Below are 27,940 nucleotides of genomic sequence, written 5' to 3'. Positions count from 1 at the left end.
TAACTGCTCTTAAATCAGATATTTGGAAATCCTTCTCTTTACTCTTTCCTTCTCTTTTGAGGTCAGAATTCATAGAGAACCTAGATGAGATTGTTCTTATCTTGGGAAGGAGAAATAGATTTGATGGAAACAGTGATTATTAATTCAACATTTAATGTACTGTGTACAATGCTTAATGATAAAGGAGTCCATAACCTCGTGGAGTTTACAGTCCAGAAGGGGCCATAAGACATAGGTACAGTAAGTATGAGACAAATTAATATGTAAATCCCTAAAAGGTTATCAGCTAAGGGAGAGGATTAACTTCTATATGGGGAAGGGTGAAGGTACTGCTTCAGAGGTGGCCTCTGAGCTGGGCTTGAATGGTAAGAGAGGGGAAGAGGGTGTTCCAAATATGGGCTATATTAGAGTGGTAGCATCAGGCAAGGAAACTTCCCACCAATGCCAAAAGGATTGGCTCATAGTATGACACCATTCCAAAGGCTTTCAGAAAGTCAACTGGCCAAGTTGTCACTGGCATTTGTCAGAAGTCAAACAGCCTAAACAACCCACGCTATCAGCATCCCCTCATCTCATAAAATAACTCAAGTGAGATTTTGGTGGTAGATAGCACCCAGAGGCAAACCTATTATAACCTCTCCAAAAAACCAAGTATCTTTCAGTGAAGACATTTCACGGCTGTCATCTCTTATTTAACTTGACTGCGGCTAGAGAAAACTGTAAAACCTCCCTCCCCCAGAATTTCTGTTCTAGCATGGTAAGTTAAGCACTGCACCAAATGGCAGGGAGGAGGAGTGAAAAAGAACACCCAATACACAGAGTTGAGAAAAGCCAGCATAAAGCATTTTATTGCAATAATAAAACTTGAAACTCATATATGGTGGAGGGAGAGTGGGTGGTGGCAGTTTCTCTTACCAAATCACTACACAGGACAGCAAAAGGGGAGGGAGGGTGGGAGTGGGAGAGAAGGAAGGTGGGGGGTGGAGGGAGGGGTATCAGCAGTAGGGGAGCTGAGCATCAAAAACAGGAGATGTTGAAGCTGTGATGACCAGCATCAGTTTTGTTTTTTGTTTTTTGTAGAGAACACGCAACGATTTCCTGTGACAATGACTGGGCTTTCATTGTGTTGAAAATTTCTACAAACAGCACCTTCAATTTAACAATCAATTCAAGTTCTTGGAATTTAGGTAGTTGTGGAGCTTTGATGGCTACTGGAGATTAAAAAGTCCTCCAAATCCATTAGAAAACCACGAGATGGAAAAAAAAAGTCAGGCATCAACAAAGTAGGTTTATATTGACCCGAGTTGTCCTGTAGATAAGACACCAAGTGGCGTGTCCAACACTGCATCGAAAATATCTGCTTTCAAAAGGCAGAGGTTGAGAGGGGGGGAGGGGAAGGAGGGTTGGGTGGTTGAAGCAGCTTCTCCTTCCCCACCTTCATTTTGGACAGGGTGACCGATATGCTCCAAGGAAATCATTCAACATGGAGAATATGTCAGCCCTCAATAGCTCCTCAATCTGCTATGGCTTTACAGCAGCAGCAAAAAAATTTTTTTTAATACATAATAGATAAATTTCATCCAAAAAATAAAAGGGACAAAGATTTTCTCTGTCCAAATAATTCCTATTCTAAGGTTAACCCATCTGTGTGCTGTTAATGCTTGATCATACACTTAATCTTAAATCTATACCCAAAAGATTTCAATTTAAATCTAGACCCCAAAAACAAAAACAAAAAGATGAATGACTTGACAAGTTGAGGTTTACGGTGTATAGTTTAGAGACAACACATGTACAAGGAGGAAAGAGTTGGAAGCAAAGCCAAGTGATAACACATTCAATCAGGGTATATGTCTATACAATGAATGTAGTGGAATATCAGGGAAAAAGCTCCATACAAATTCATGTGCATTCTTCTTCTTGAAGCTGAGACTCTGGACTCCTCCATGTGTCCAATCTATTGGGAACAGAAAAGCCAGAGTCCTATCAATATAAAAAAGTCAATGTGAGGGTAACAAGGAGTAAGAAACACCTTAAAGTCCCTTCCTGAAAAATGAGCTGGGAAAGTAAGTGGAATCAACAATCATTCGGCCTGGCCAGCTATTTACTGGGAAGTCAGGCAACCAACTGGCTCTTAGGTGAAGTCACAGATGGATATCAGAAGTCAAGGTATCATCTAAGTCTAACTTCTTTTTGTATAAAAGTTCCTGAAAGAGGTCTCACAATCAGTTAATGATATGGTAGGAATTAGAACTTAAATCTTTTCATTCTCAGTCCACAGGTCTTTCCTACATAAACTTATTAGCATAACTTTTTTCTGCACAGCCTTTTAGGTTACAATGTTGTTTACTTTGCAAATTACAAAGTATTTTTTTCAAAAATCCCTGTACAACAACTGGCCAGCAGGACAAGTTTTTTAGTTTCTTCTCCCCATTTGATAGCTGAGGAAGCTGAAGCTTAAAAGTGGCCAGCGATTTGCTACGACTGGCCAGCTGGTGCCAGGATTCAGTCCTTGTCATGGCCATCTTTCCCCAACATCATGATCAGAAAAGCATGTGACCCTCCTCTCCACCCCCCCAAAGTAGCTCCTGCTAAAGGTAAAGACTTTTCTATCACTCATGTCCCAACTCTCTGAGACCATATGAATATGAAGGAGGGATCAAACAAAAATGTGGTAATACTCTGAGCTGGAAAGTTCCTTAGAGATCATCTACTTCAACCTCCCCATCTTAGGGATGAGGAAACTGAGGACAAAAGAAGAGAACTGACTTTCCCAAGATCACATGACAGTAAGTGTAATTTAAACTATCTACCAGATAAAAACAGTTCCTCCCCTTCAATAAGCTCAGTCTAGAAAAAGCTAGATTCAAATACAAAGCTCTTTCCATCATATCATTCTATAGACATATAGTAGTTCATGCTACTATAGAGAGAAGAGAAGGTATATAATATACTACAAGTTATCTAATGTGGCTCAGGAAGGGAAATTCCTTTTTGTTAAGGAATAAACATTAAGTAGAAAATAAAAACAACAAATTACAATTAAAAACATAAGATTACAATTCCAAAAAAATTAAAGGTCATAATTTTATCTGGGGATGTTTGCTGGATTAATTTTTCAGATCCAGTTTTGCTCAAGTCATTGACAAAAATCAGTTGCAAATTAGTTATATGAACTACAAGTTTTATAGGAACTAGAAGTATAGCTTTTAGGACTTCAGGGCCAAAGCTGACTTAATCAATTAGGGTAAAATCCCCACAATCTTGAAGTCAGGACAGGAAGAAAAAAATGGACATTTTTAATGTCATTTTAGAAGATGGAAATTGTATACTTTTGTGTATATATAAAAAGCTATCAATATTCTAGATGGCGAGTGTAACTTTAGGGGAGATACAATGCAAAGAACAGCAGATTAGAGACTTTAGCCCCAATTCTGCCACAAACTGGCTGTATGACTTTTGGGTATGTCACTTAACCACACCATGTATTTTTGTGAAAGATAGAAAAGGAAAATATGGGAGGGAGAAGAAAGAAGGTTAATATCTCCAAATCAAATACATTTTGCTTACTCAAGAAACAGGGAGCTAGGGGAAAGAAACCATTCCTGTCATTCCAATTTTATAAGTTCCACATCAAAGATAAGAGTAGCATTTGGTGGAATGATGCCTGGGTGACCAGTGGAACCATAAGCATAGTCTGGAGAGATGGTCATTTTTGCTCTCTGGCCCACACTCATCTATGAAAAAAAAAAGAAAGAACAAGTGTTATCATTGTGACTCTAGATAAATCAATTGCCTATTATGGGCCCCAGTTTTTTCCTCTATATAACAAAGAAGGCAGTCTAACTGGCCCCGATGCTCTCTTATAATCCTACAAATTCTAATAAACAGTACCTTACTGTGGAAAGTCATGTTTAATGCTTGTTTAATGAATAAGGTCCATAAATGCCTCAAAGACAGCTATTTATCTAAGAGAGACATCAGGACTTTCTGACCTGTAGTTTTCAAGACTAGGTCTATGTGCTCTAGGAACCTTGTGAGCAAAAACTGAGGCTACACCTTCCAAATTCCAATGTAAAGTTAAATTAAGTCATGCTACAGATATTTTTAGGTGACCCAATGCCAGCATTTCCTTGTTTTCAGGATATATAAGATTTTGTATCTTCCTAGGCTGTTGTTTCTGAATTAAAGGGAATATCACTATAGAAAAGAGACTTTGTTACTACTTAAAAAGGTAACATTTAAATGTCAGATTTCATAATGACTTGTGCAATATACAGTTACAAATACAGGGTTTTTGCTGTGTTCAAGACCCAATGTTACCTTTCAGGGAATGAAAGGGCAAAGGCAGCAGATGCAAACTTGGAAAAAATAAACCAAGCCAGCAGAGCAAACAACAGAACTATCATTCAGTGATTGGCCTGTCCCTACTTTGCTTGCTGGTTCAAATGATTTTTCATTGAGGCTACTTCTTTATGCTGAGCTGGTCTCTTGATATTTCAGACATGGCTTTTACCACTGGCATGACGCTCCTTCTTCTTCCTCTAACCACAACCCTGCCTGCTCAGCTACTTGATTCATTTACTTCCAATGCAATTTTGTACACAGCTCCCCAGTGAGCATCCCATGGCTAACTTGCCTACCTAATCTAGGTGGCAATGGGTATTGACTATAAAATTCCCACCCCACTCCCAGTCCATCATCTCTATTTAAAGCCCTCTTACCAAATGTGAGGAAGAGCTAGACTGAAGCCTTATCTCCAAAACTTAGTTACTAGTTTGTAACAGAGTCCTTGCTTTTGACAGAAGCTAAAATCTTACTCTTAATCAGGGAAGGAGTTAACAGGAATGTAATGTCAAAAGCAGTAAGGTTCCTAAGAATCTTGCTTAAGTAGAGATCTGAAGCCATCTTTCCCACTTAGCCTTAAAAAGACACTGTGTAGAAGAGTTTAATAAAATTATGAACTAGGACAGGTAAGGGAGAAGGAAATTGGAGTTGAAAGTGTGGCTTCACAATCATGATAAGTCTTGGTCCTTTTTCTTCCTCTATCCCTCCCTTTGGAAGTAGAATCATAAAGAATTTTAGAGTTGGAAGGGATCTTAGCACCAATCTATTCCAACCTAAATGCAAAAGGACTCCCACTATAACATATCCAACAGGAAGTCTTTCAGCTTCTGCTTAAAGCCCTCTAGTGAGGAACCCACCCTTCCCATTCCACTTTTGGATAGCTCTAATTGTGAAGAAGTTTCTTCCCTGACACCAAGTCTAAATTTGTCTCTTGCAAGTTCAACCCAATGATTTTGGGTCTGGTCTTTCCTTACAGACAATACTATAATTTTCCCCAAATTTTTGTGAGTTAGAATCCTGGTATCTCCCCTAGCACTATCACTTCAAGAGATATCCCAAATTAAGGAAAGAGCTTATAGTAGTAATGAAGTAGTATTTTACATGCTACATACCCTATGACAGTAATAGTAACACATGATGTGATTTCCTTACAACTCAGGAAGGTAATTAGTACAACTATTATTCTCCCTTTAGAGCACAATGGGATAGCTGAAACTGAAATAGGTCAACACTTGTTCAGAGTCACATAACTGTGGGCCATGATTAAAACTCAGATCTTTTGACTCCAAGTCCAAAGTCTGTTCTTGTTCTATCATACCATGACATCTCTCCATGTCTATATTTTATTGAGAGTTGGGTGGGTAGAGTGCTGTGGTTGGAATCAGGAAGACTTAATGCAAGAGTCATATAACCTCTCCTAGCCTCATTTTCCTCATCTGTAAAATAAGCGAGTTGGACATGATATCCTCTAAAGTCCCATCCAGCTCTAAATCTATGCTCCTATGATTCACTACAGACATAAGATGACTAGTAGTGAATCAGACCACAACAGAAAAGGAATGTCAGACCTTAGTTACAAAGGAGGAACAAAGCTGTATGTATGAGATAATGAAAATTTTATGGATTGCTATGGGGGAAAAAAGCCACCAAGTGGTCAACCTTGTGTGTGATGATATATGCCTGTCCATAGTTAGCTAGACCCAGTCTAATGTCAGGGCTATACTTGAAGCCTCCACTGAATGGTAAAAATTTGCCAGAATTTTTATTCCACCGGCAGAATCCAGTTTCATCCCTCTGCCATGAGAAATTAAGAGACTTTTGTGGAGCAAGACTAAAGCCAAATGAATAATTAAAAGAATTAAGGAAGGAAAGCTTAAGAAGGGAAATTGTACAAGATTCTCTCTAGATAGGGTAGAAACAATGTGAATAGTTTAAAGATTCTTGAAAGTTAAGCTCATTATACTTTGGTTCATCGATGATTTCACAGATGCAAATCACAATCCTTTTCCATCATTTCATCTAGCATGATTCTCGGCCAAGTATTCCTAAAAATCCTTCACACTGAGAATCTAAACCATTGTATTTTGAGATTAATTAGCAACATATTTTAGGAGAAATAGAGCTTTATGTATCTACTTGGAAAACAGAAATAAGATCCATGACAAAAGACTCCCCCAATCTATGAACTTTTGGCCCATAAAATGAAATTAGACTAGATTAGCTCTGAAGTTCCTTCTAGCTCTAAAATTTTGAGCCTCTGACCTCCTCTCTTCCTGGCTAAAGCTTCATTTCTTTGGGTAAGTAGATTTTAACTCTTTACTGAGTAAATATGAATACTACTGTCTTAGACCATAGGTTACTGAAGTCAGATCAGGACTAATGCACCAAGAAAGCAAACACAAAGATTCCTGAGGCTCATCAAAAGATATATCCTAATTAAGACTGTGAGCTTGCTGCTCTCCAGTGGGAAGTCCCAATACTGACAAGGTACAGACACTATAGGAAGGGAAAAGACTGACCAATGAAAGTTTTAAATGGAAAGGCTTTCCACTGTGATTATAGTCTTCAGAAGAGTTAAGACATTGTATGTTTAGTAACAACATCAAGAACATAAACACACCTGGGCAACTCCTTCTTCCCAGCCTCGAATCACCTCTTGCTTGCCCATCACAAACTTGAAGGGCTTATTTCTGTCACGGGAGGAATCAAACTTTTTCCCATCTTCAAGCATCCCTAAAAAAGCAAGGCATTTATGTTATTTGGGAAATACTGACCAAGTAATACAAATCAAGTACAATAGATAGGTTACTACTGTTTATTGGGTTTAAATTCTATTTCTGGTCTTGTAGACTTGAGCAACACTTTCCCTCTGAACCTAAGTTTTGTCTGCAAAATGGGAATAGGAAAACATCATCTACTCCACAGTATCTATGTTTCGATAACCCCAGCTGTCTTCTCAACCTGGACCTTCTCCCACTGTTGAGTTCCTCCCACAACCTCAATTCTAAGGAAGGATTCAGGCAAGCCAATCTGCATTCCTCTCTCAGCCCTGCTTCTGACACTCCAGACATACCCCTCTGGTACCACCCTCCACCTTCTCACTTTCCTTTTCTGTGTTGTCTTCCCCTACTAGAATGTAAGCTCCTTAAGGGCAGGGGACTGGCTTTCTTTGTGATTGGATCCCTAGCACAGTGTCTGGCTAGAAAGCACTTAATAAAAGCTTGTTGACTTGACTTGTTTTATCACAGTCCTGAATATAGAAGAACGGAAGCTTATTAGAGGACTTTCCCCAGTGTATTTCAGATTCTTCCCTGTGTTAACATCATTGTGCCCCACCCTTCAACACAAGAGAATATAAAGTAAAGAGGAGGGACTATCCATTCATTACTACATCTAATAACTACTGTCCCCTCAATATTTACTTGGTCAGAAGCCTGATGATCTAAGTTTTAAGGAAATGGTAAAAATGCCTCTTCTGAAGTGACACCTGAACCAGGAGAACAGTTGGGATTCTCTAGCTGTATGCATTTACCACCCAGAAGACTTTTCACTACTACAGAGATTACTGAACAAGCAATCTTTCCAACTTCCTTTACCACACCAAGTTATTTCTTCACACAACAATGAAGAAAAGCCTATTCAACATTGTGGGACAATGCAAAGCAAAATATAACCCAGACTTTCACCAACAGTGCATTATTAAATGCAACAAAGCAGCCTTTCCCAGGTCAAAATTCTTTTAACTTGTGACTACTTCTTTAAATTTCCAGAACTTTTTTGGGAAAAGCAGAAACTAGCTCTGGGCCCATTCCAGAAAAACAAAAAAAACTTGTTTGGTGCCTACTTCTCTTACTCATCTTATTCAGTTTGGCAAATTAACTTTTCTTGAAGATAGAAAAAATTAAGTGATAAACTCAGCTAGGGAGCATCTTGTAATGGAAAAAAAACACTAGACTTGGAGTCAGAAAACCTGAGCTCAAATCCACTGGGGTCCATGACCAACTAAAAGACCTTCTCTAGGTCTCTTATCTTCAGCTGTAAAATGAGGGAATTCACCTTGATCTCTCAGTCCTTAATAACTGTGAAACACTATGCAAAGGATCCCAATAATAATTGGGATCTTCTCCCCTAAGATGCCCAGAAACTCTGAAGTTCTTTGGCAACTATCTGCCCAGAAACTCTGAAGTTCTTTGGCAACTATCACAAAGTATAACTGCCCTAAAGAAACAGAATTTAATTTCCAATTAGGGACAACTCTGAGAAAGGAAATTCAAGAACAAAAGAGTTCAGAAGAAACTCATGTAAAAGAAAAAAAGCAAAACTTGCAACTTCTGGCATTAAAAGACATCAATTCCTCCAGGATCTGGTGCTAGCTAATCGTCAGAGCAAACACCACATTACTGAAAAAAATTCCCGCCCTCAAAAGAGATCATTAAAAAGGTGGCCAATGAGTCCTTCCCTATTCCAATTATCTTTGAATTATTAACAGTATTATACTGCTAATTTCTTTCAGGAAAAAACCACCATGGTTCTCAGATGACAGTATTTCTGAGAATACTAAAGCACATGCTAATGCGCCTGTTAAAAGTCATATCCTGTAATCAGGCACCCGGAATGATGTGAAACCACCACAAAGTGTGTACTGAGATGGAGGAAAAATACTACTACCATTACCACCATCACCGTCTACCACACCACTACAGAGACTACTCTCATGCAGTTACTTCTAAAAAAAGGTGTAGGGGGAAAAAGTGTTAAAATCAATCTAGTGCTTTATCACAGTAGCCAGAAAGTCCGGACCTTAACAAAATAGGAAGTGGGGGAAGGTTCAGAGACTAGAATATGGTTGATTCTGCTAATGGGGTATTAGGAGTAATGGAAGGAAAAGATAAATAGCAGCATCCCACAGGGAGTTCTGATCACTAAAGCCTGAGGCATGTGCAAATGTACAAATAATGGAAGAACAGAAAAGAAAAAAAGTAAGTTCACCCAAAGTAAATTCATAACCAGTGACTTATAACTCAAAAACTGAATTAAATTAGCACATGAAGTCCCAAGGGTGTCCCATCTATTTACCAAGACTCACTATCACTTTTAGATAAAGAAACAAATAAAAGAACCCAGACACCTAAGAATAGGGCATAGTATCAAATATCCAGTCTTCCTGCAAACAATGAACACAGTCACCTATCAAAGGTACCATCTATTAATGGTTCCCAGAGCTGTACACCAAGAATGGGACTTGACATTCCTTGCCTTTTACCTTATTTCTGTGTCAACAGAACCCAAATTAGTTGGACATTCTGTGTGCAGATTTAGGAAGTTTTGCCTGAATTCTTTGGGTTGAACCCAGGTAAATAAATGGTTAAATACCTAATATTTTAAAAGGTATCAAACAGAGGTCTAATTCACAAATGAGGTCCAAGAACATGAATAAAAATACATTGTTAGTTCAGTTTTATCCTAAAGCAAACTATTCTACCCATGATGCAAATCCATCACAACTAGCACCTGAACATAAATCTTAAGACAGTACTCACAAAGTAAAATACCCAGTCCTGCAAGGTGTTACAAGGAAAACAGAAGTGATGTCTCTTGTTCTTGAGTCTTACAACCTGAGACACGACAGAACTCAAATGGAAATATCAAAGTAACATATCTTATAACCAATTAAAGCTTAATGAAATATACTGAAAGTACTGTTTAAGAGATATAAGGAAAGGGGTTGGACAGGATCATCTTTTAAGGCTCCTTCCTGGCAAGACTTAGTCTACGATTCAACACTCTTAAATTTTACATCCTAAGGTCACTAGAACTGAGTATCTAAACTTGGTAATTTCTGAGTTTATTAATTTATTTAGCAGACATTTATTGAGAACCTTCCCTGCAATGAGCAATGTGCACTTGAAGTTGTAGGGGAATTCAAAAAGTATATCCCTTCCCTTAAAGGCAAGAAAGAAACATTCAAAGTTGTAGCTGAAGAATTAAGTAGTAAGGGGGTGGAACCAAGATGGTAGAGTAAAGGCAAAGATTCATCTGAGTTCTTCCATACTCCCTTCCAAACAACCTTAAAATAATACCTCAAAACTGATTCTGGAGTAGCAGAACCAACAGAAGGATAGGGTGAAACAATTTTCTAGATCAAGACAACTTAGAAGGTCAAAAGTAAAGGTCTCACTGTGTTGAGTATGTAGTGCGGTCCAGCACAAGTTATGCCCCAGCAAGCCAGCAACAGGCCTTGGGGATGACTGAAACCATAGCTTCCTGGAGCTCTGGGCCCACAGATGGTAAGGGGATTGGACAACTGGTCAGGAGACTACAAGGGACCCTTTGCTGGCCCTGGGTTCAGGACTCTGTAGCACTCCCTATACACAGTTCTGGATTGGAATCCTAGCACTAGAGAATGCAGGGGAACAGGGACCCTGGTCACAGTTCTAGGGCAGAAAAAAGTGTTTGTGGTCTCTCATATGTCAGGGAGAGCAGTGACCACACCTCGTCTTAGATCATACCACCTTGGAAGAACTGAAGACTTACAGAATTAGCTCTGAAAACAGCAAAAACACGAAGCTTGGGACAGTGCCCCTCCACCCCAGGAGCAGAGCCCAACTTTAATATACCGTTAAAGGTCAAGAAATAGGCTGGAAAAATGAGCAAATAATAAAAGGAATATGACCAGAGAAAGTTGCTTTGGTGACAGGGAAGAGACCAAAACACAAACTCAGAAGGTAAAGTCAAAACAGCTACATGCAAAGCCAAAGAAAAATGTGAACTGGTCTCAGTCTCCCCTCCTCCACTTACTGGAAGAGCTCAAAAAGGATTTTAAAATTTAAATAAGTCAAGGAAAAATTGGGAAAAGAAATGAGAGCGATGCAAGATAAAAAGCGTCAACACCTTGGTAAAGGAGGCACCAAAAATACTGAGGAAAATAACACCTTAAAAACCAGAACGGAATAGGTCAAAAAGAGGCACAAAAATCCACTGAACAGTTCCTTAAAAAGCAGAATTGGCCAAATGGAAAAAAATGTACATAAATTCAATGAAGAAAGGAACTAAACCATAAAAAGTAGAATTGGCCAAAATGAAAAAGTGGTACAAAAACTCAAGGGAGAAAATGGGGTAAGTAGAAGCTAATGACTCCATGAGACATCAAGAAACAATAAAACCAAATGAAAAGAATGAAAACAAAAGAAAAGAAAAATGAAGTATCTCATTGGAAAAACAACTGAGCTGGAAAACAGTGAAAATAATTTATTGGACAACCTGAAAGCCACGATCAAGAATTAATAAGGCAAAATTTCACAAGGTGGTATGAAAATGCAAAATGAGTGCCTTTCATAAGAGAGAGATCAGTGGATGACAATGGTTAAGGAGGTTCTCGTGAGGGGAAAAAACTAAGCTAACTCTAAAATAAAAGGAAGGATTTGGATAGGTGTAAAGAGGAAGGACAGATTTCATGCATATAAAGGAGACTATTTAAGCCACCCTTAATAGGCAAGTCTAGCTGAAGTGTGAAATTTACAAGGAGAAAATGTTTAGAAAGTATGCAAGAGCAGATATTTGATTCATCAAATATATGTAGCAAATCTTTTTTTTTTTTGCAGAATTCTGCAAATCACTTAAGTCCTCAGTAGATTCCAAATATTTGTTGACTGAAATTGAAGGAAATATAATAGGGACTTCCAGCAATTGTTATCAACCTACAAGTCAGGATTCCTTGTTCTAGGGTGCCTCTTAATAGACTAACCAGATGTAAGTTAATTGCATATATCACTACAGAAACCATATGTATGCTACGAAGGGAACAGCAAATGGAGCATTTATCAGTCACTGTTCTGACACCAATAACCACTGCAAGGGAAATTTTACCTGTTCTTTGCCGAAACCACAGTAAGAAAATTCATTACAACGTGAACTTTTGCTTAATAAATTTGCTAATTTTGTGCTTTTAAAAAGACAGCATAGAATCTTACAGTTTAAAGGACCCCCAGGTCATTTACTCCAATGCCTACCTAAAACATGAATACTGTTTATATTTCCAAGTGATCATCCCTCGCTAATTTCTCTCCTTGAGGTTCTCAAGTAATCCTTAGCTCTCTCTTTTTGGAGACCTTCAGTGACTCATTACTTACTTGGATAGTTTTAACTACTGAAGACATTGATCACTCCTTCAACCATTTATTTGTGGCAGTTGAATGCTTTCCATCCTGGACACCATATTCTGGACATGTGAATATTCTTCATAAAATATGGCACCCAAACACGATATTCTAGCTGTAGCTATACAAGTGCAGAATATTAATTATATGCCTTACTGCTCTACACATTTTAAATTTCTCTTTTTGAGTACATTATAAGCAACCTGACATCAAGAACTATTCCTTATACTTCCATATCCCTTCATAGATATCTTAGCAAAATCTTCAATATAGTGTAGATACTAAGTAAGTATATTTTGTTGGATTTTATGAAAAGAACTTCATTTTTAAAAAACTGGTTGGGTATCACTATCTTCCCTTATACGGTTAGTGGAATTCTGGGAATTTGGTGAAGTTCACTCCTGTACACACATAACCTAATGCTCAACGTAGAACTTCTATTTCTAAATCACAGAAAACTAAAGAGAAAAATGGGATTTTAGACCAAAAGTGGAAAGCAATCTTGGGAAAGAACAAAGGTCACAAACAGCACTGTTAAAAAGAAGCCCAAAGTTCTGTACTACCACTAAACATCTGATAGAAACCTGTTCTTGTTCTCTTCCAACTTTGGTTCAGCTGTTCTTTAGGGTGTCTACTGGTAGGGAAGACATTTTACTCATGCCCCTGGGGAATGAAGGGAAAGGGACTGGATATCTTTCTAAAATTGTAACCCCCTCTTCCCTATCACTTAGCTATGTATCACGAAATACTGGGAAGGAGAAGAAACCAAAAGGAAGTGGACTAATTAAGCCCGGATTTCACTTCAGGAAATGGTTACATAGTGTTAGTGTTGCTCTGTTCAAACTGTACAGAGAAAAGATCTGTTCTGTAGAAAGAACTAAGAAAAAAAAAGGTGTTACTTAGAAAAGTAGTTTTCACTGGCATCATTAAATTTCATTTTCATCCCAGTACACGGACAAATTTCCTCAAATTCCAACATAATCTCATTCATTTAAAAATGAATGTCTTTTGTTTTTCTATCACATTAAATTCTAGATATACTTTCCCTATGTAGCAAGTGACCATCTCTTGTAAAAAAAATTTTTAAAGAAAAGCCTGCTTGCTTTTAAGACGAAAAGATCATGTATGCTTGTGTACACACACATCACAAAAGAAAACTGGTTAATAATTTCTATATAACTGCTGCAGTACTTATTGTCCAAATAAACTGAAAGTGAGGCAACTTTCTTCAGAGACCAAAACATGGAAACACCCCAAACATGCTTACAACATGCCGTAAAATTATTTTGAATTAAGTGAAAGAAATGATTTCTGTATTTAAATAAGAGTTTTTCTTTTACTTAAAACTGAAATGGCTATACTAAAACCTATGGAGAGATTTCACAGTAAAAATTACTCTATAAAAAAAAAAGAAAGGTTTTGGAGGTACTTGTAAATAGTTATAAGACAGTTGTCTATACTGTCCATTTCTATCAGATTATCTTCTTTATATAAAATACATAAAGGTATATAAAATACCTTTCTTTCTATGTGGCTTCTAGGTGAGGATTTATGATTTACGCCTTCCCTTTAAATCTTATGCATTCGTATCTTTATTGATCTCTTAAAGTATACCTCTTTGACTAAGTATTAAAGGATTGTAATACTTAAATACAATAATCCAAGCACTATTGCTTTCTCAAAGTAGAGATAGCTTCCAGCATACTTTCTTACGTTTGCCTCAGAAGGCAGCATGATGTAGTTAGTAGAAATAACACTGCATTTAGAGGCAGAGGACCTAGGCTCAAATTCTGGCTCTGTCACTCATTAAATCAACCTCAGCAAATCAACCTTTCTGGGCTTGGGTTTCCCTTATTTGTAAAATGAAGGCATTGGACTAAATCTGCAAATTTTTTTACAGCTCTAAATTTATGGTCCCTTGGAATTTTCCTGAGTTCAAATCTGGCCTCAGACACTTACTAGCTGTATGACCCCAGGCAAGTCACTTAACCCTGTTTGCTTCAGTTTCCTCATCTGTAAAATGATCTGGAGAAGGAAATGGCAAACCACTCCAGTATCTTTGCCAAGGAAACCCCAAATTGGCCCACGAAGTGTCAAACACGACTGAATAATAAAAATGCAAATTATTATTCATATTAAAAATATAGCTATGTAACTTTTGGTGTTTTAACTCCATTAACACAATTCCCCTTCTGACAAAGATTAGTATCTGCATACTGTACTGCTAATGGGGGGAAAAAAAGCCTGAATATTTACAGGAAGCATTTGGAAAAAGACAACCTTGTCCTTAGCTTAAAGATCTCAGAGATCTGATAGCAAACATTATCTCAATAGTATTTGGCTCTGCTTCTAGGACTGCAGACAGTATATACTTGCCAGGTCTTTGCCACAGTTGGCAGTCTACACCAGAGGCCTACGATAGAATGCGAAAGTTTGCCTAAAGCTCTCAGGCATAGCATACCACCCCTAATTACTAGTACTAGAGAAGTAGGATGATCTAAAACATTTGCCCTCTGAATGAACCATTCTCCAATTTCTCAAACATTAAAATCATTCCCCAACTTGAAAAACACACATACAAGCCAAATATAAGGAGGTAGCTCTGAAAAAAATGAACTGGAAGACAAACATCATACCTCTGCTAAGACTATTTATTCTGAGAGGTATGCATAGTATATGCAACAGAGATGCTCTAAGCCCCTAATTTATAATAGTTTCTGTAGGTACTGAAACAAGATAACATGACAGCCCCTTAAGGGACAGATATTCTCAATGCAAGACATTGTCAATCTACTTTGTACCTTTAGAAGCAGCATCTAGACTTGCAGTGAATATCTGAATTCAAGACTTGTGCTTTTAAACTACAGTTAAATTTCAATTATTTTAGGAGTTCTTTCCAATATCTAAGCTCTTTACTGCTTCTCCCTCCTCATATCTTCGGTTTATTTTGTGGCTTAAAAGTACCCTCACCAGAAACTAGACAAAGGAAGAAGAAAAAAAGGTCAATAGTCAATTTTGCCACAATGTTCTGCTCCCCGCCAATAACACCTTAATCCTGCCTCAATGTGGCATGGAAGAGACCCAGGACTATTTTTTTTTTTTGGCGAGGCAGTTGGGGTTAAGTGACTTGCCCAAAGTCACACAGCTAGTAAGTATTAAGTGTCTCAGGCCGAATTTGAACTCAGGTCCTCCTGACTCCAGGGCCAGTGCTCTATCCATTGAGCCACCTAGCTGCCCCTGGGACCCAGGATTCTTGAAGGCCACACCCATAGATCACAATCTCTTGTGTATCACCTGGATGCCTATCATCCAAGAACCAGGGTAGCAAAATTTGCATAGGCTCATCACCTGGTTTGCTATATTGTATAGAATTTTTCAGCCCAGTGACACTTGTGAAAACCACTTATGATAGTAGGAGGGGATTATCCGTACTGATGAAGTATGGATATAGCCGCATAAAAACTTGAAGCATTTCTGAGGTTGCTCTGGTAAAAGTTTAGGCAGGAGAAAACTGCAGATGATGGCTAAAAGATACAGATTTTTAAAAAAAAACCTACCTATGATAATCCTATCTATTTCTATGGAAAATGAAAGAGAACATTCCCCAAAAGAGTCACCTCTTCAAGGTGTGCACTGTAAGTTAACAAAGTACATTTTAAAAGTACATTATTTAACATTTAACATCATTTTCCATTCCAGACAAATGTCTGCCTTGACATACAAAGGGATATAGCAAGTTAGCCATATATTATTTTATTCTGTCAGATGCACAGAAAATAGAAATGTTTTTTTATGATTAAAACCAATATATATTTCAATGGGTAAACAAGTTTAATAATCTCCTTATGATAACAGCAAAGCCAAAACAGAATTACCTCACATAATTTTTTAAAGTCTAGACCTATGATTTTATCTCTGAAGGGAACTCCTATTGTGATAACGTGGCAGACTGACAACTGCTCTGCAATTTATGGTCTTAAGAGAGTTGCTGGGGACACTGAGACTTGACTTGTCCATGATTACACAACCAATATAATTGCAAGTATAAACTCGATATAATATAATAATAATAATGATATAAACTCAAGTCTCAGTGTTTCCAGGACTAGACTCCTATCCATTTTGCCACAGTGATTCTCTCCCTCACAGACAAGGAAAGACTGGTTTCTTACCCAGATTAAATAACCAGGTTGGTATGGTAAAGTACCTACCTCCAAGTCATGAAAAGCCAGGTTGGTACAGAAACCATTAAAAACTTCTCATTCCAATATAAGAACAATGCTATAACCTACTGAGCTCCTAAATAAAAGAAAACCCCTAACCCTCCTGAATAAAACAAATCTTCTAAACTCAGGAAATTTTAACCTGGGATCAGTGAACAGGTTTTTTAAAAAAATTTTCTTTTGTAATCCTATGTATTTTATGCAAAACATTCTGAGAACTGGTCTATAGGCTTCACTAGACTGACACTAAAAAAAAAAAAGTTAAGAACCTCTGCTCTAACAAAACTCATTATCTTCTCACTGGAAGTAATTAAAATACCAGCTAGAAACTTGCTACCTCATGGAAGAAAGATACAGAAGACTAGTTATAGTAACATTGTAATTCAAGAATGCAACTATATGTAGACTGGCAAAATAGTACTAGGATATATGCCTCAGTTGGTGCTCACTAGACAAGATCTAATAAAACCTCGGAGAGCCAAAGAAATACCTGAGGATTTGGGGTATAGAAGGCTAGAGAACCCTCACCCCCTTGAACTTCAGATATAACAAAGATGATTCTGGCCTGCATGCATGAGCTGCCTAGGCCCCAACAAGTATTGTTAAAGAGTTCATAGACTAGTGACCATCCATTTTGTCACCCCGCCTCCATCCCCAAAGCCAATATAGTGTCAATATCCTGCAACACTTTATGTGGATTTATTAACTAGATTCTAGCTCCAATTCTGGTACTGTCACTCTGGTCAAGTCATAACTTCTCTTAGAGGGGAAAAAAAATCAGGAAACCCAGATTCTGGTTCCAGCTAGAACAGTGATTCACTGTATGGGTCCATCACCTCACCTCTAGGGGCCTTAAAGACTTCACCAATTATGTTAAATGCTTGCGCCTGGATTTGAAGGAGAACAAGAAGGAAGCAGAAAAACAAAAAAAGTGTTGTATATGTGAAAGACAGGGAAAAAAAGACAGTTGCATTTTCAGGGAATGACAGTGTTACTAACAATTACCTCATATTCCACCTAATGCCATTAGAGCCATAGATTATCTAACCTAGACCATTAAGGAGGGGCAGCTAGATGGCACAGTAGACAGAGCACTGGCCCTGGAGTCAGGAGAACCTGAGTTGAAATGCAGCCTCAGACACTTGACACTTACTACCTGTGTGATTCTGGGCAAGTCACTTAACCCCATTGCCGAAGGGAAGAAAAAAGTCAAAGGATCATAGATCTAGAGCTGAAAGGGATCTCAGTGGCCCATCTAATCACATTCCCTTCTACAGATGAAGGCCCAAGGAAGTTAAGTGACTTGCCCAAGGTCCCAAAGGCAGTAAAGCATCCCAGGAAGCAACTGAATTACACCAATCTTGAAGTCAGAAGAATTTGCACTGCATAACAAATAGAAGACACTTGCTTTATGAACTGATAAAAAAAAATCCCATCAACTCTATATTGCTTTCATAAAGGCAGACTAGTTTTTGTGAACAAAAAGCACAATATGTCAGAACATGTTCAACCGTAAGGATTAGAGACTCTTCTAATAATGCAGATGGGGAGATAACCTATTTAGGGCTCAAGGCACTCAGTACATTATAATTCCACCTCCTTCTAAACAAAACTGTAAATGTCTGTTCAGTTAGTAAGCATTTATTAAGTATTTGCTATGTGCCTGGCACTGTGCTATTCTGGAATGCTACAATGTGCTTGGTAGAGAAGTTGTTTTAACTCTCCCTCAGGGCACTTCAAAAAGAGGCTGAAGCAGCTTGAAACTATATTCAACATTTCACCCATTCTGTATTTCCTTTGAGGGGCACATAGATTCCCTGCCAGACATTATGTACAAGAACGTCATAGAGATTTCTTGTTCCAAGAAGGGTGTAAGAACATTTATAATCTCCATATCCCACCATAACTTCTGTACCACCAATGAATAACATAAAACTTTCACATCAGACAGCGGTTTCCCCTACACCACCCTTCTACACCCCCCCATCCTCAAGCTTAAAAAGACACAGGTCTTAAACAGGTTATTCCTGTGAGGTTGGTGGTAAATAATCATTGGAACAATGCCTGTTGAGAAAGCAAGAACAGCCTATTCTAGTGCACATAAGCAGAGAAGGCTTATGACTGCTGTGTTTTTGTATGGCTTATCAAAAATGGAATAAAAAGAAAGCTTTTGTATTAGTATACATACACACATCAGGGTCTTACTGCTGGAGCAGTTTTGGTTTTTGTTCTGTGGATGTGGGGGTGAGTACAACCCAGGAAGAAAATACAGCTTCAAAGAAAAGACGCAGTAGGGATCTGATGGTATTCTAAGTCTTACAGCAATCTGTTCTCTTATGAAAGTACTACGTATATGCAGTGCCATTTCAAATATTGCACTTAGTGAAATTTGGTTATACCTACATTTATGCTTCCTGTTACCCTGACAGCAAAAACATCTTCCACTATATTCCTTACATCAATATCGACCTATATGTCCAACAGATAGGACTTAGCACACAAGTCAATGGATAAAAAAATGACTGGCATTATTTGACAGTGTGTTGCAACGGAAAGATTACTGAACTGAAATCAGAATATCTAAGTTCTGGTCATTATTTTGCCACCAATTTTCTATGTAATTAGGACCCACTTTTCTCATTAAAAAAAAGTTTGGCAAATAAGCTCTAATAGCCTTTTCACTCCTTGAATCTGGCGATTCTGCAATGGTTTGTTAGATGAAAAATTTTAATTTAGCACCATGTATGGGACCAATAAAAGTCTGGAACACAAAGCACAAAATTTCCCTCATGGAGAATTTTTAAATAGTTTCCTTTCAGATATTCTTGTTAGGTTCTAGTTTTTTTTTTCCTTCCTCTAAAGCCCACTTCCAGGTAAAGAAAAACAGAAAAGGGAAACATTTTTCATTCTTATACAAGTCATTTCTTCCCTGCCCCCAAACAAATGGATCTACTCAAAATCCTGGACAGGAGGTGGAAGCGCTTCCTCTATAAGAATTACTGTTATTGCCAACTATTTCCTGATAAGATGGGGGAGGATGCCCAATTATTCATATCTAAGTGACTGTAGCTACACCCATCCTGCTCTCCCTCTCAATCTGAGGAACTGAAATAATATTAGTATTCTCTTTCTGCTTCAAAAAATCAAATAGGAGCAAAGTAGTAAGATTTTCTCACCAACCAGTTTAACTGCTGCATAATGGTGAAATCACTGCAGTCATGATCATCAAAGTTTTAAAAATCACATAATGCAAATTATTTGGGTATAGTGACTTGAATACTAGCTGATGAATTTCAGTTAGTATAGTTCTGGAAGCAACAGTATAGGGAAGAGGGAGAGACCATTCCACCAGGATTCAATCTAGTGAGATCAGATAGACCATTAGAATGATCTTCTGATCTGACAGATGAAGTCTCCACCTACAGGGACTGAGTGCCAAGTGGCTATAGTTCAAACTCAATGGTACAGTAAAATTTCGATTTGGAAACAGCAGAACAGAGAAACAAGGAGAAAGAGCAAATCCCATCTCACTTTCTCTGGAGGAAGCTAATCCATGACTAAAGAGGCTTGGATGGGAAAACACTTTAAGGGCCCCAAGGAAATAGACCCACCCAGTGCCGGAAAAGAACTTGGAAAGAGGCAGCTTGAGGCCCACTTATGAGGCCCCACCATCCTTATTTCTTCTGAAAGGGAGAATGAGGGGGAGGGGGGAGAGAGCAGTTACCAGTTATTGTGCAGCAGAAAGTAGCAAGGGAAAGGAGAGTTGCAAAACAATTTACAAAATGGTCACTTTGCTATTTTTGAGACAACATAAAACATTCTGAGAATAAAGTACCTCTCTATAAAAATCTTCCCCATTAAAGTTTTATTCTTTGTTGGAAACCTTGGAATTCAATGGAGACTAAATGAGCACTCCAGAGAATAATGTGGCAACACAGAAAGACACAACCAGGCACTAAGACCTGGAGCTTGACTGGTGTAAAGGACTCACCACTGACCCATTTAGACTGTACACCACATTTTATGATAGGAAGAGCCAAACCAGGCCAGGATCACCATATATGGGTCAGCACCATGGATGGAACGCTAGCAGCGTTTGCAATGGGACAGAATACTTAATTTTCCCCCCTTAGTATTATCCAGTAAGAATCTGAAGCCTTTCAGATATACAAATGTTAATAGTTAACGGGTGGGTGGGCGGTGGTAGTGACAGAAAGCACTTCCCCTCCTGCCTCATTCCCTTCTGGGGGCTGTGTACAGGTGGAGACTAGATCTAAGGAAGTATGTGGAGAAGAAAAAAAAAATCAAACAGATCTCGACCTGCCAAGAGTCAGAGACGGATGCCTGAATCCCCTCAGCACTTCAAACTCCAGGGGCCCCCAATTCACCAAACCCCAGACACCCCCAACCCATAAATCTCGCCCACAAAGCTCCCTTCCACCCCCACACGCATACCTCCTTTCCCCGCCCCTCCCACGGCGCCCCAGCAGAGGCCCATTCATCCACCGGCCGCCCCCAGGGCTCCATTCCGCCCCCAGACCCACCCCCCCCGCCCCTAAATCTTCCTCCAGGGGCACTCCCCCCGCCCCCCGCGGGCTCCTCCCAGGCTCCCCTCATAAAGCCCCCTTCGCCCTCCCCAGGTCCTCAGCCACTCCAGACCACCCCTCCCCCGCAGGGCGCCGGGGAGGGGGCCCGCACTCACCCGTGTAGTGCACCACGCAGGTCTGGCCGCGCTTGGGGAAGGTGCGCCCTGAGGAGACAGAGGGGACAGACACGGTGAGCGAGGGGCAGGCGGCGGGGGGAGGGGACCGGCCCCGGCCCGGGCTACTCACCGTCTCCGGGGGGAGATGGTCTCCACCTGCACTCCCATCCCGGCCGGCCTTGAGCGGGTCGGGGGGTCGCTGCTCCGCGGGACGCCGGCACGAGGCGAGGCGAGGCGAGGAGGGAGCCGGGCGGGTCTAACGGCGGACGCGGCCTCACGCACTACTCCCGGCGGGCAGAGGGACAGACTGGCTCGCGCACCGGCCCAGGCGGCTTTTCACCACTATCCCCCCCCTTGCCCCGCGCTGCACCCGCCTCGGCTCACCAGCGCGCATGCGCGCCCCCTCCCTGCACGCCGCCACGCCGCCGCACCCTTCCACCCTCTCCCCCTCCCTCCCCCTCCGCCCAGAACGCCCTCCCACGAGATGGGGTAGGGTGGGAAGAACTGTTGGAGGGAGAAACCTATGGCGCATGTGCGCACCGTCGGACCACTGAGGGACCCACGCAGACACCGGCGCGCGCGCACGTATGCACGCCGAGTTCTCTGGCTCCAGCAGTCCCTGTAGCGCGCCGCGCCCCGCTGCGGCGACGGGGGGGAAATGACCTATTTGTGACACATGTTCCCCTACTCTTCACTTTCTCCCATGGGGGCCGCCATCTTGGATCTCCTCTTAACTTGCCAGTCTTTTGCTCAATTAGATGTACTGCTGTGTCTTTTTTCATCAGGATGGGATAATTATTTTTTATAACCTCTAAATTACTTTAAGCCTGTTTTTCTTCTTAAACTTTCCAAGTCATTCTCAATTTTACCCATAATACTAATAATTATTATTAGTTAAGTATTGGGGATCCAAAAGTGCGTTTCACTGTATAGGTGTATCTTCTTGCTAAGGCAGATCACACTCTGTACACACTTTACAGAATCCCAGTGTCATGACGGACCATCAATCATCTAATCTTACCAGGGTTAGAACTGGATCCCCCCACGACAACATGCCTAACAAGTGGTCATCTAGTCATTGCCTGAAGACATTCAGTGATGGGGGGGAGGGTGTCTTCCTGAGGCAGCCTGTTCCATTTTTGGATACTTCTTGTTTCTTTCATAGGTTCAAAATCTACCTCTTTGTAACTTTCACCTTTTACTCCTAGTGTTTTTCTGTCTTGGACCAAGCAGAACAATTCTAATCTCTCTTCCGTATAATAGTCTCTCAATGAGTTGGTCTGATCCTTCTGCTTATATTCTATTCCCTCTTCTCCAGGTTAAATTTTTGCAACCAAAAACAATTCATCACTGATGGAAAGTCTTCTGGTAAGGAGCTTCTCCCACTTTAGCTCCACTAGTATTCCAGTGAAAGATAGGCAGTCAGTCACTTGCCTTTACTTGGAATCTTTCCATTATGGTAGGCTGTACCGGAGCTGTCCCATTAGCAGAGCCTTCCACATCATTTAAGAACTTGGAAATGAATTAGAAATCACTTAGTACAATTCTTTAACTTTGCAAAAAAGAAGGAAAAAGACTTTCCTATGATTCCACAGATCATAAGTAGCAGAGCCAGTAAATATTTAGTACATCTTCTGAATCCAAATTCAATGCTCTTTCCACTATAACAGAGTAATTTCCATGTCAAATGGAGCACTGAAGACTTAAATGGAGGAATTATTATTGTGAAATACAATGATGGTAATTCATTATGGAAGGGTGGTCACTGAGGGAAGAACAAAAAATTGGCAAAGAAACTCATGAAGGTTTTAGCATAGTGTCTGGCATATAGTAAGTGCTTATTACATATTTTTTTATTTTTTATTTATTTTTTATTAAATACTTTTATCTAAGACATGAAGGGATCACTATCTATGTATTAATGTAGTTGAAACCCCACACCAATTAAATCAAGAATCTTTTGAAGTAATGAAGACACTATCGATAACCTCTGCTTATGTCCTCATGTGTTGCTTCATTGAGATATAGATGTGACCCTGGGTTTTCAAAGGCTCTGCCAGTGGAGCATAATCTGTGGCAAGTCCTAATTTAGTTTCTGATTGTGATTCTATCCAAAGATAAGAAAACTTCACAGAGGGCATTCTGGGAGTCTGCCATGTGCAGGCTAGAATAGTGGGGTTGTGAATAGAGTATTAGATTTGGAATCAGGGAGGACTTGCATTCAAACCTAATTTCTGACATTTCATAACTATATGACAGTGAGTAAGTAATTTTTAACCTTAACTTGAGAGTAATATAAGTTTCTTGTGGGCAAGAACCATTTTGTAAGTCTTTATATTTTCAGTTCTTAATGTTGTACTCTAAGATTACTTAGGTGCTCAAATGAGGGAGGGAGGGAAAAATATTAAATTCCTTCTATATTCTAGGCACTGTGCTATGCACTTTACAGATATTATCTCATTTGATCCTCATGGCAACTCCATGAAGTAGTGCTATTATACTATATTGTTTTAGTTCTTCAGTTTTGTATGACTCTTCATGACCCCATTTGGGTTTTTTTGTTTTGTTTGTTTATTTTGCAAAAGCGCTAGAGTGGTTTGCCATTTCCTTCTCTAGCTTATTTTACAGATGAGGAAACTGAGGCAAACAGGTTAAGTGACGTGCCCAGGGTCACACTGCTAGTGAGTTTCTGAGGCTAGATTTGAACTCTGATCTTGAAATGCAAACCTGGCACTCTATCCACTTCGCTATCTAGTGAGGGAGGTGATATTCCCCATGTTACAGTTGGGGAAACTCAAGCAAACAGGTTACATGACTTGCTTAGTCATACAGCTAGTAAATGTCCAAATCCAGAGTTGAACTTGAATCTTCCTGACTCCAGGTACAATGCTCTATCCACTGTGCTGCCTAGTGGCCTCAATTATAAATGTAAATCATTATTATCTCTCTTAGGGTGGTGTCAAACCTACTGAGGGCCTCAAAGTCACCCTTTCACCTTGATGCGGTAGCCTAAAGGGAATATTTTGGGTTCATAAGCTTGGAAATGACTGCTTAAGTGGTGAATGAAAACTATATTTTAGGAAACTTAGTTTAGGAGCAGCCTCTGCTAACCCAGAGCTAGTTGCTTAGTAAATAAATAACCACTGTTTTTAAAGCTCCTTCCTCTCCTGTGACCAAGAATGCTAAACACTTATTTATTATATTCAGAGAGATCACTTTTTTCCCCTCTTTCTTCATAGCTCTAGGGAGTTTTAATGCTTCATATTTGTGTGAAGTTTACACCCTTTCACATCCATTATCTTATTTGATCTAGACAATCACCCTTTGAAGTATCATCTGCCACATTTAAAAATTAGGAAACTGGAGCCCAGAAAGAGATAGTGATGCTAGCAAAGTAAACAGCTAATAAGGAGCAGAGGTGGAATGCAAACTCCAGTCTCCAATCCCCAGGCACCACATCACTTCTCAGTGAGTCTATTAAGTGAGTTAGGACTAGAAGGACCCTGTCTTATCTAAACTTGGTATCTCCTTCCTGCATCCAGCAGAGTGACCTTTAAACAGCAGTCACTTAGTAAATGTAAATTGAACTGAAATGGGTTGCCTGAGGCGCTATGTGACCTGGAGAGTTGGGGGCCTCTAAGACCCAGGTGAGTGGTAAAAAACTTTTTACCTTAAGAACAACTGTTAGCAAATAAAGTCCCAGCTTTGGTTCAGTGGAGCAGTAGAAGAAGTGGAAGCTGTGATTTAAAATTCAAATATATTGAAAATGACAATATCTCGGGGAAATTTAGAGAATCATTATTAGATGTAAGGTGTTTTCCCAGAAAGTTTCAAAAATTCAAACATCCCAAAAGGTGTCCTATATTCACCAGTGAAGATGCATCAACTCATAGGAAGTAATAATAATGAAAAGAAGCAGTCAGGTGTAATGGGAAGAACATTCCCCTTTTTTCCTAACTTCCCTATTATTGTAAAGGATACCACCATCCTCCCAGTCACCCGGGCTTGAAACCTAGGTGTCATCCTTGACTCCTCACTCACACCCCATATCCAGTCTGTTGCCAGGGCCTGTCAATTTTATCATTGTAACATCTCTCACACAGATCCATGTTCTCTCCTTTGATGCTACCACTATGCTGGTGCAGGCCCTTATCATCACACATTTGGATGGATGCAATAGACTTCTGGTTGGTCTGCTGGGACACAAGTCTCTTTCCATTCCAGTCCATCTTCCACTTAGCTGTCTGTGAGCTTCCTAAACACAGGTCTGACCATGTCACTCACTTATATAATAAACTCCAGTGATGCCAAATCACCTCCAGGAACACATATAAAGTCTTCTTTTCGGCATTCAAAGCCCTTCATAATCTCATTCCAGATGTCCCCCCTTCCCACACCTTTCTGGAGTTCTTACATCCTGCCTGCTTGCCTTCCTCCTTATCCCTTCTAGGGATAAGGTCTCTGGCCATGGAAGAGCTCAAAAAGGATTTTGAAAATCAAGTAAGAGAAGTAGAGGAAAACATGGGAAGAGAAATGAGAGTGATGTAAGGAAATCATGAAAAAGGAGTCAACAGCTTGCTAAAGGAGACCCCCCCCAAAAAAAAAGCCTGAAGAAAATAACAACTAAAAAAATAGACTAACCCAAATGGCAAAAGAGGTACAAAAAGCCAATGAGAAGAATGCCTTAAAAAGCAGAATTGGCCAAATGGAAAAGGAGGTCCAAAAACTCACTGAAGAAAATAATTCCTTAAAAATTATAATGGAGCAAATGGAAGTTAATGATTTTACAAGAAATCAAGAAATGATAAAATAAAACCAAAAGAATGAAAAAAAGTAGAAAACAATGTGAAATATCTCATTGGAAAAACAACTGACCTAGAAAATAGATCCAGGAGAGATAATTTAAAAAGTATTGGACTACCTAAAAGACATGATCAAAAAAAGAGCCTAGATATCATCTTTTAGGAAATTATCAAGGAAAACTGCCCTAATATTCTAGAACCACAGGGTAAAATAGAAATTTAAAGAATACACTGATCACCTCCTGAAAGAGATCCCAAAAGAAAAACTCCTAGGAATATTATAGCCAAATTCCAGAGTTCCCAGGTCAAGGAGAAAATATCACAAGCAGCCAGAAAGGAAGAATTTGAGTATTGTGGAAACACAATCAGGATAACACAAGATTTAGCAGCTTCTGCATTAAGGGATCATAGGGCTTGGAATATGATATTCTGGAAGTCAAAGGAGCTAGGATTAAAACCAAGAATCACCCATCCAGCAAAACTTAGTATAATCCTTCAGAGGAAAAAATGGACATTCAGTGAAATAGAAAACTTTCAAGCATTCTTGATGAAAAGACCAGAGCTGAATAGAAAATTTGACTTTCAAATACATGACTCAAGAGAAGCATGAAAGAGTAAACATAAGAGACATATTAAAGTTGAACTGTTTACATTCCTACGTGGAAAGATGTTTTTTGTAACTCATGACACCTTTCTCAGTATTAGGGTAGTTGGGGGGAATACACACACACATACACACACACACACACACACGCACACACACACACATACATACACAAACAGAGGGCATAGAGTAAGTTGAATATGAAGGGATGATATCTAAAAAATAAAATTAAGTGGTGAGAGAGGAATGTACTAGGAAAAGGAGAAAGGGAGAGGTAGAATGGGGTGAATTATCTTACATGAAAGAGGCAAGAAAAAGCTTTTACAGTGGAGGGGAAGAGGGGGCAGATGAGAAGGAATGAGTGAACCTTACTCTCATTGGATTTGACTTAAGGAGGGAATAACATACACACTCAATTGGGTATGGAAATCTATCTTACCCTACAGGAAAGTAGGGGGGAAGGGAATGATAAAAGGGAGAGCAGATTGGGAGAGGGGGAAATTAGAAGCAAACACTTTTGAGGAGGGACAGGGTCAAAGGAGAGAATAGAATAAACAGGGGGCAGGATAGTGTGGAGGGAAATATACTTAGTCTTTCACAACATGACTATTTATGGAAGTCTTTTGCATAATTACACATATATTACCTATATGGAATTACCTACATTCTCAATGAGGGTGGGTGGGGAGGAAGGGAGAGAATTTGGAATTCAAAGTTTTAAAAATGAATGTTAAAAATTGCTTTTACATGCAAGTGGGAAATAAGATATACAAGCAGTGGGATATAGAAATCTATCTTGCCCTACAGGAAAATAGAAGGGGAAGGGGAAAAGAGAAGAGGGAGGTGATAGGGAGGGCCGCTTGGGGGAAGGGGTAATCAGAATGCACACTCTCTTGGGGGTGGGGGGAGGGAAGAGATAGGGAGAAAATTTGGAACTCAAAATTTTGTGGAAGTGAATGTTGAAAACTAAAAATAAATTAATTAACTAACTAACAACAACAACAACAAAAAGAAATTAGCAAGGAAAACTGCCCTGACATCCTAGAAGCAGAGGGTAAAACAATCATTGAAAAAAATCCACTGATCACTTCCCAAAAGATACCCCA

At 39.5% G+C, this 27,940-nt stretch overlaps 1 protein-coding gene across 2 annotated transcripts; it reads right to left on the bottom strand.

Moving 5' to 3' along the window:
• Positions 1-821: 821 nt before the first annotated feature.
• Positions 822-21,702, bottom strand: FKBP1A (FKBP prolyl isomerase 1A). Of its 2 annotated transcripts, none has more exons than XM_020990635.2 (5): positions 21,559-21,702; positions 21,429-21,476; positions 6,968-7,080; positions 3,571-3,737; positions 822-1,957 (listed from the first exon to the last, which is right to left on the bottom strand). In XM_020990635.2, the coding sequence occupies exons 3-4, from the start codon at positions 7,076-7,078 to the stop codon at positions 3,609-3,611; spliced, it is 240 nt and encodes a 79-aa protein (XP_020846294.1). In that variant the 5' UTR covers positions 7,079-7,080; positions 21,429-21,476; positions 21,559-21,702; the 3' UTR covers positions 822-1,957; positions 3,571-3,608. The 2 variants fall into 2 exon arrangements, with proteins under 2 accessions (XP_020846294.1, XP_020846293.1); XM_020990634.2 differs by having other exon boundaries at positions 822-1,983; positions 21,559-21,588.
• Between the last annotated feature and the right edge of the window lie 6,238 nt (positions 21,703-27,940).

The sequence above is a fragment of the Phascolarctos cinereus genome, unplaced genomic scaffold (genome assembly GCF_003287225.1).
Source record: "Phascolarctos cinereus isolate Bilbo 61053 unplaced genomic scaffold, phaCin_HiC Scaffold_2;HRSCAF=192, whole genome shotgun sequence".
NCBI lineage: Eukaryota > Metazoa > Chordata > Mammalia > Diprotodontia > Phascolarctidae > Phascolarctos > Phascolarctos cinereus.
The sequence above is the reverse complement of the archived record's forward strand: the minus strand, read 5'-3'. Positions and strand labels throughout refer to the sequence as shown.

Coding starts and splice junctions, on each gene's coding strand:
- FKBP1A (XM_020990635.2), bottom strand. CDS start 7,078: ATGCTTGAAGATGGGAAAAAGTTTGATTCCTCCCGTGACAGAAATAAG. Junction 3,738..6,967: donor GGGAAGAAGGAGTTGCCCAG/GTGTGTTTATGT, acceptor TTTTTTTCATAG/ATGAGTGTGGGCCAGAGAGC.